This window comes from Brachypodium distachyon, chromosome 4, assembly GCF_000005505.3.
Source record: "Brachypodium distachyon strain Bd21 chromosome 4, Brachypodium_distachyon_v3.0, whole genome shotgun sequence".
Classification (NCBI taxonomy): domain Eukaryota; kingdom Viridiplantae; phylum Streptophyta; class Magnoliopsida; order Poales; family Poaceae; genus Brachypodium; species Brachypodium distachyon.
In genome coordinates this window covers 22,567,806-22,576,583 of record NC_016134.3, presented here as the reverse complement: position 1 = coordinate 22,576,583, position 8,778 = coordinate 22,567,806, and the positions used below count along the sequence as shown (strand labels likewise).

General features: G+C 38.7%; 1 protein-coding gene and 1 long non-coding RNA gene across 2 annotated transcripts in view; both read right to left on the bottom strand.

Moving 5' to 3' along the window:
- LOC112272295 overlaps window positions 1–2,216 on the bottom strand; it is a 16,578-nt gene extending 14,362 nt beyond the window's left edge. Inside the window, exon 1 of the long non-coding RNA XR_002965904.1 lies at window positions 1,994–2,216. This is a non-coding gene — a long non-coding RNA (uncharacterized LOC112272295). The remainder of the gene's footprint in view (window positions 1–1,993) is intronic.
- Window positions 2,217–7,266: 5,050 nt separating this feature from the next.
- Window positions 7,267–8,534, bottom strand: LOC106866699 (maturase K). Its single transcript, XM_024454441.1, is given in 1 exon segment — window positions 7,267–8,534. A coding segment is annotated over 1 exon segment (714 nt). The 5' UTR covers window positions 8,257–8,534; the 3' UTR covers window positions 7,267–7,542.
- Between the last annotated feature and the right edge of the window lie 244 nt (window positions 8,535–8,778).

Below are 8,778 nucleotides of genomic sequence, written 5' to 3'. Positions count from 1 at the left end.
AAACTATTTGTCTAAAAATGATAGGATTTGAATAATGATGCTTTTATGCAAAATAGCCAAACCCTACTTAGCCAAAATATGCATGTACTTGGTAGGTCCTTTATAACTCTAGTGAGCTTGCCAATACATTCAAAGGTATTGACCACGTAGTGGCTGCAATTAACAATGCAGGTGGATCCGACAATGAGTGAGGTTTGTCGTTTTGTCATGGGTCATGTGCTTACATTCCAACATGCTCTCACCTTGGAGTAGTGTGACCCTTATGTTCTACCCTTTTACGCTGCAGTATTTTGAAACATTGTTTTATGATGTTGAAACAATATTGTTTTTCTGCTGGCCCCAGAGGTCCTGCGAGGTTGTAAGTACTATTTAAATTCTGGATGATGCGATGTAATAAAGTACTTTTGACCTTTGTTTCTGTATACTTCATCATGAAACTGTGTGTGCTAGTGAGTCGATCCAGGGACTAGCACAGTAAGCACAGAGATCGAACCCTTGGTGAAGGGGGATTCGAGCCTATGGAAATAGGATACTCTATTTACATAGAAATCCCTACGTCCTTACATTCTATTTACGATTAGGAATAGGTGTAAGCAGACCTGCTTTTGACATATCTATCCTATTTTTATTTGGGTATCATATGCACCTCTTTGGGCTTCTATTGAATCGAGAAATTGGATTGTACATCTTTCATCTTTTTGATTTCGATATCGATTTTGATACATATAAGGTGTCCTACGGATAATGCAAATCGAAGCTATTTGATGTCTGACTCAGGCCTATATGACCGATCGATCGAAATACTCCAAGACTCCACCTTTGTCATATATTCCATATATCGCATTAGATAGATATCATATTCATGGAATACGATTCACTTTCAAGATGCCTTGATGGTGAAATGGTAGACACGCGAGACTCAAAATCTCGTGCTGAAGAGCGTGGAGGTTCAAGTCCTCTTCAAGGCATAATATGGAGAATGCTCATTCAATGAGCATTCCCCGTAGAAGTATTCCGGAAATCTGCGCCTGGCGCTCTCCTCTATCTTCTGAGGTCCTTAACCATCTCTCTGAAAAAAGTAGACAGTAAAAGCCAAAATAGACTAAATATAGCCTGAACGATCCTAAAAATCCCTCGAAGGAGATAATAAAGAACCCAAAGCGGATGGTATCCTACTGCAAGGGTGGTCTTAAGAATCCAAAAGAGGTTGCTCAGAAGAGATAGATGTATCCCAACCTCTATTGCTCTCGCGTAAAGACTTTTTTTTACGCGACAAGAAAAAGTGACTACGAATTCCCCTTTTTGTTTGTGAATCCCTATTTGTATCCTTTGAGCGCACGCCCATAAGTAGCGATCAAATCAAGGAAATCGAGCAAATGATCCCAATACCGTGAAAGAGAAACTTCCCAGATCTAGGGAAGCTTATCATAAAGGGCTTCGACAAGGAGTTTTATTCGTTCTTTGAGCAAAAAGATAAAGATCGGATAGATTCGAACCGCAATTGCAAAGGTAATAACTACTATGCCAGCTTAAATCATGATCTTCACCAACTTGGATTTGGTTCTCTCGCTAAAATCGCGAGTTGCAGAGATGAGAATCATGAAAAGCAAGATCCCGAATAAGAAAACAGAAACCGAGGAAACCACAAGAGTGAAGACTAGTAGAGTCTCGTCTTTTGTCATTCTTTGCTCCTTTTTCACTCAATGATTCTTTCTAATTTCCAGACCAAAAATTCTATATGTCTATTCTATGATATTTCTATATATATAGAATATGATATCTAATATGACACCCGATTTGTCAAAGGGGTTGGATTGGTGACTTACCCATTCAGTGACTTTGGCACTGGACGTTCCAAAAACGGGTACTATTGGCTCGGGTGAATTAGAGAATAGACAGAGGTCCGTTGGCATTTCAGCCTTTCTTCTCCTTTCAGGGCCTATCCGAAAGAGAATCCAGTACCTCTTGGTCCTGAATATCAGAATAGGACGACCGAACTGGCCTCCGCGGATATCTTTGCTTCGGAACAAAACCCTGCAATCAAATGGATTGTCCCAAGGGCGCCATATTCTAGGAGCCCAAGTTATGCTATTGAAAATTCGTTCCTCTAGCAGTTCCGGTTTGACCATTCCGTTCCCTTTTTCAAACTCCACTTCTTTTCATATAGCAATCCCTGATCAAAGAGAGAACAATATCCATTTCAAAACATTTCTAACAGATTCCTTGGTTCGGACCGACGAAGTAATGGCACTCAATTATTATCAACCTGACTGCAATCTTTTTCTGTCGGTAAGGATTGCACCAGAGCACCTTCTACTTCTAATAGGCCATGAACTATAGATAGAGAAGAATCACTCTGAGCGAGTCCATAAGAAGCGATCCACTTTTTTTCATCGGTTCCAGGGGAAGACCAAAGATCTTGCGCGGCAGGTCCGCCATAAAAACGCAAAACAGAAAGAAGTCTCGTTAATCTCTTCATGCTCGTTCCAAGTTCGAAGTACCTTTTGGCCAAAGAAAAACCCGCTTCCTGACACGATCGCCTCTTTATATAGATAGATTGATTCTATGGGGTTATTACTTATAAGTCTATTTTGTACAAGAGCCCCTCCTATCTGATAGAAAAAGGTCCCATGATCCCAAGCCGATCTTACCTTGGCTCGCAAACCACAAGTTTGTGTATGAAGAGTTAATCTAATTGTACTTTTTTCTATAATGGATTTCTTATGTGGAATACTAATGGATAGGGCCTCGTTGCTAAGTGCTACAAGATCTAGTGCACTGGAACTCGTGATTATGCACCCGAATCTTTTAGTATGGAACATTGTCTTTTCTAAGTAAAAACCCCTAGAATATGAAAGAATGAAAAGGTGCTTTCGTTCTTGTGGAATAAGAAGCCCTCGTACCTTAATGAAAGGAAAATCGTAATTTTTTGTTAGGTATTTGACCAAATAGGATCGTCCAGTTCTTATAGAACCTATCACTAAAATACCCGATAGGGCTAAGCGGAACGAAAAGGGTTTTCCATGAGATGGTAAATGAAAACGATTAGCCCCACACGAGGTTTGGGAATAAGTGATTGTCTGATAATGAGCAAGGAATATACGTCTTTCTGCTAAAGAGGATATATTAAACTCATAATTCATTAGATCCTTGTTATCAATGCCAACTAGGTATCATAAGTAAATGGATCCCGGTTGTTCAATCCTTTGATAACCAAGGTCATTCTTTGCTAAAGAGAAATGATCACTATGAGTCAGACTCAATAGAATTGGATCCATTCCAAATAGAGAGAATTAGGATTCTTGATCCCTCTCAATCTCTCTTTCAATTTGAGGATCCAGAGAGGTGTTTTCATAGTCATCTCCGAATATTTTCGATTTCATTTTTCTATGATATGTCTTTCTATATGAAAATTGGTTATTTACGATGTAGGATGATCCCTGTTAAGCATCCATGGCTGAATGGTTAAAGCGCCCAACTCATAATTGGTAAATTTGCGGGTTCAATTCCTGCTGGATGCATGCGAACGGGAACGTTCCATAAGTCTATTGGAACTGGTTCTCTATCCATGGAATCTCATCCATCATCCATACATAACGAATTGGTATGGTATATTCATACCATAACATAAGAACAATAAGAACTCGAATTCTTATCGATACTGGAACTCAGAGCATAGGAGGGAAAGTCGATGTACGGATGGAATCAAATACGCAGTATTTACAGAAAAAATTCTTCGTTTATTGGGAAAGAATCAATATACGTTTAATGTCAAATCAGGATTCACTAAGACAGAAATAAAGCATTGGGTCGAACTCTTCTTTGGTGTTAAGGTAGTAGCTGTGAATAGCCATCGACTACCCGGAAAGGGTAGAAGAATAGGACCTATTCTGGGACATACAATGCATTACAGACGTATGATCATTACCCTTCAACCGGGTTATTCTATTCCACTTCTAGATAGAGAAAAAAAACTAAAGGAGAATACTTAATAATACGGTGAAACATTTATACAAAACACCTATCTCGAGTACACGCAAGGGAACCGTAGACAGGCAAGTGAAATCCAATCCACGAAATAATTTGATCCATGGACGGCACCGTTGTGGTAAAGGTCGTAATTCCAGAGGAATCATTACCGCGAGGCATAGAGGGGGAGGTCATAAACGCCTATACCGTAAAATCGATTTTTGACGGAACAAAAGGACATATCTGGTAGAATCGTAACCATAGAATACGACCCTAATCGAAATGCATACATTTGTCTCATACACTATGGGGATGGTGAGAAGAGATATATTTTACATCCCAGAGGGGCTATAATTGGAGATACTATTGTTTCTGGTACAAAAGTTCCTATATCAATGGGAAATGCCCTACCTTTGAGTGCGGTTTGAACTATTGATTTACGTAATTGGAAGTAACCAATTAGGTTTACGATGAAACCTAGAAATCGATCACTGATCCAATTTGACTACCTCTACGGGATAGACCTTAACAGAAAACTGTTGAGTAACGGCAGCAAGTGATTGAGTTCAGTAGTTCCTCATAGAAAATTATTGACTCTAGAGATATGGTAATATGGAGAAGACAAAATTGTTTGAAGCACGCACAGAACCGGAAGCGCCCCTTGTTTCAAAGAGAGTAGGACGGGTTATTCACATTTAATTTGATGGTCAGAGGCGAATTGAAAGCTAAGCAGTGGTAATTAAGACCCCCGGGGAAAAAAGGGATGTCTCCTACTTTACCCATAATATGTGGAAGTATCAACGTAATTTCATAGAGTCATTCTATCTGAATGCTACATGAAGAACATAAGCCAGATGACGGAACGCAGAGACCTAGGATGTAGAAGATCCTAACATGAGCGATTCAGCAGATTTGGATTCCTTTCCTATATATCCACTCATGTGCTACTTCATCATATGATTTATATAAGATCCATCTGTCTAGAGATCGTCATATACATCTACAAAGCCGTATGCTTAGCAACAGTCGGACAAGTGGGTAATGTTGGGGTGAACCAAAAAAGTTTGGGTAGAGCCGGATCTAAGTGTTGGCTAGGTAAACGCCCCATAGTAAGAGGGGTAGTTATGAACCCTGTGGACCACCCCCATGGGGGCGGTGAAGGGAAAGCCCCCATTGGTAGAAAAAAACTCACAACCCCTTAGGGTTATCCTGCGCTTGGAAGAAGAACTAGGAAAAGGAAAAAATATAGCGATAGTTTTATTCTTCGTCGCCGTAAGTAAATACGTAACTAGGAATATGGAAAATTGCATTTTTTGCATTTGCAATAATGCGATGGCGAGCGACGGGAATTGAACCCGCGCATGGTGGATTCACAATCCACTGCCTTGATCCACTTGGCTACATCCGCCCCTTATCCAGCTACAGGATTTTTCTCTTTTTTCCATTCATCATTATTCTATTTATTCTGACCTCCATACTTCGATAGAGATATTGGACATAAATTGCCGCTCTTTAAAAAGGAAAAAGAAAGGAGTAATCAGCTGTGACACGAAAAAAAACGAATCCTTTTGTAGCTCATCATTTATTGGCAAAAATAGAAAAGGTCAATATGAAGGAGGAGAAAGAAACAATAGTAACGTGGTCCCGGGCATCTAGCATTCTACCCACAATGGTTGGCCATACAATCGCGATTCATAATGGAAAGGAACATATACCTATTTACATAACAAATCCTATGGTAGGTCACAAATTGGGGGAATTCGTACCTACTCGGCATTTCACGAGTTATGAAAATGCAAGAAAGGATACTAAATCTCGTCGTTAACTAAATTCAGAATAGAAAGATTCAGAATAAAAAAAAGATGCAAAGTAAAGAAATACCCAATTTGTTGGTATAACAAGATATTGGGTATTTCTCGCTTTCTTTTCTTCAAAAATTCTTATATGTTAGCGGAAAAACCTTATCCATTAATAGCGGGAACTTCAAGAGCAGCTAGATCTAGAGGGAAGTTGTGAGCATTACGTTCGTGCATTACTTCCATACCAAGATTAGCACGGTTGATGATATCAGCCCAAGTATTAATAACGCGACCTTGACTATCAACTACAGATTGGTTGAAATTGAATCCATTTAGGTTGAACGCCATAGTACTAATACCTAAAGCAGTGAACCAGATTCCTACTACAGGCCAAGCAGCCAAGAAGAAGTGTAAAGAACGAGAGTTGTTGAAACTAGCATATTGGAAGATTAATCGGCCAAAATAACCATGAGCAGCCACAATATTATAAGTCTCTTCCTCTTGACCAAATTTGTAACCCTCATTAGCAGATTCATTTTCAGTAGTTTCCCTGATCAAACTAGAGGTTACCAAGGAACCATGCATAGCACTGAATAGGGAACCGCCAAAAACACCAGCTACACCTAACATGTGAAATGGATGCATAAGGATGTTGTGCTCTGCCTGGAATACAATCATAAAGTTGAAAGTACCAGATATTCCTAAAGGCATACCATCAGAGAAGCTTCCTTGACCAATAGGGTAAATCAAGAAAACAACAGTCGCAGCTGCAACAGGAGCTGAATATGCAACAGCAATCCAAGGGCGCATACCCAAACGGAAACTAAGTTCCCACTCACGACCCATATAACAAGCTACACCAAGTAAGAAGTGTAGAACAATTAGCTCATAAGGACCACCATTGTATAACCATTCATCAATGGATGCAGCTTCCCAAATTGGGTACAAGTGCAATCCGATTGCCGCAGAAGTAGGAATAATAGCACCAGAGATAATATTGTTTCCATAAAGTAAAGAACCAGAAATAGGCTCGCGAATACCATCAATATCTATTGGAGGGGCTGCGATGAAGGCGATAATAAATACAGAAGTTGCGGTCAATAAGGTAGGGATCATCAAAACACCGAACCATCCGATGTAAAGACGATTTTCAGTGCTAGTTATCCAGTTGCAGAAGCGACCCCACAGGCTTGTACTTTCGCGTCTCTCTAAAATTGCAGTCATGGTAAGATCTTGGTTTATTCAAATTGCAAGGACTCCCAAGCACACATATTAACTAGAAATAATATAGATAATAGAAGGCTTGTTATTTAACAGTATAACATAGACTATATACCAATGTCAACTAAGTCAGCCCAAAGATTGGATATCCATATAACTAAATTAACCAAACCAAAAAAATTTGTAAATGAAGTGAGTCAAAATTAAAAACTCAGATTCCTCTTTTCAATTTTCCATATGGGTTGCCCCGGACTCGAACCTGGAACTAGTCGGATGGACTAGATAATTCTTCCTTGTTACAATAGAGAAAAATCCCTCCCCAAACCGTGCTTGCATTTTTCATTGCACACGACTTTCCCTATGTGGAAATGGCTCATTTCTATTACAAAGAGTTATACTAAAATTATGAAGAACATTTCAGAATGCAAAAATATGAAAGTTTTATCTTGATCATTCATCGACCCTTTCCTGTTTATTAGTTTTGTCTAATAATTAATTACGAGGATTCACCAGGCCGTTGATACGGATAATATCCAAATACCAAATACGCTCACTATGCGATCCACGGAAATAAAAAAAGGGTTGTTTTGGTGAACATCAAAGAAAAAACTTGGTCTTCTTCCGTAAAAAATTCTTCTAAAAATACCGAGCCCAATCGTTGCATAAAAGTTTGTACCGTGCTTTTATGTTTACGAGCTAAAGTTCTAGCGCATGAAAGTCAAAGTATATACTTTAGTCGATACAAAGTCCGTTTTTTGGAAGATCCACTATGATAATGAAAAAGATTTTTACATATCTGACCAAATCGATCAAGAATATCCCAATCAGATAACTCTGTCCAAATGGGTTTACTAATAGGATGCCCCGATCTAGTACAAAATTGAGCTTTTGATAAAGATCCTATGAGGAGAGTAGCGGGGACTATGGTATCGAATTTTATCATTCGAGTATCTATTAGAAAAGAATTCTCCAGCATTTGATTCCTTACTAACAAAGGACCTTTTGGTACACTTGAAAGGTACCCCAAAAAATCGAAGCAAGAGTTTGCCAATTGGTTTAGATGGATCCTTCGCGGTTGAGTCCAAAAAGAAAAAGAATATTGGCAGAAATTGACAAGGTACCATTTCCATTTCTTTTTCAAAAAAAGAGTTCCTTTTGATGCAAGAATTGCCTTTCCTTGATATCGAACATAATGCATAAGAGGATCCATAAAGAACCATAAGGTTTTCCGAAAAAAACCAGGGTCCATTATCCCAAAATGTTCCATCTTCCTAGAAAAGTGGATTCGTTCCAAAAATCCTCCAGAAGATGCTAATGGTAAGCAAGAAGATTGTTTACGAAGAAACAACAAAAAAAACTCATATTCTGATACATAAGAGTTATATAGGAATCGAAATAGTCTTTTATTTTCTTTTTTTAAAAGAAAAAAAGATTTGATTGAAGTAATAAAACTATTCCAATTCGAATTGTAGTTGAGAAAGAATCGCAATAAATGCAAAGATGGAACATCTTGGATATGGTATTGAAGGAGTTGAACCAAGATTTCTAAATCCATTTGAAACTTGTTTAATTCATACAAGTTGTTTCCTGATTCCAAAATTGGTGAACCTTATATGCATTTTGATCACCAAGACCTACTGAACCTGTTCATGGCATTCTCATTCATGTTTAAGCAAATATAACCTACTATTTAGTATAAAACTGAAGCGATCCTCCCCCTTACAGGGTTCGATCTCTGTGCTTATAGTGCTAGTCCCTAGATCGACTCGCTAGCACACATAGTTTCAAG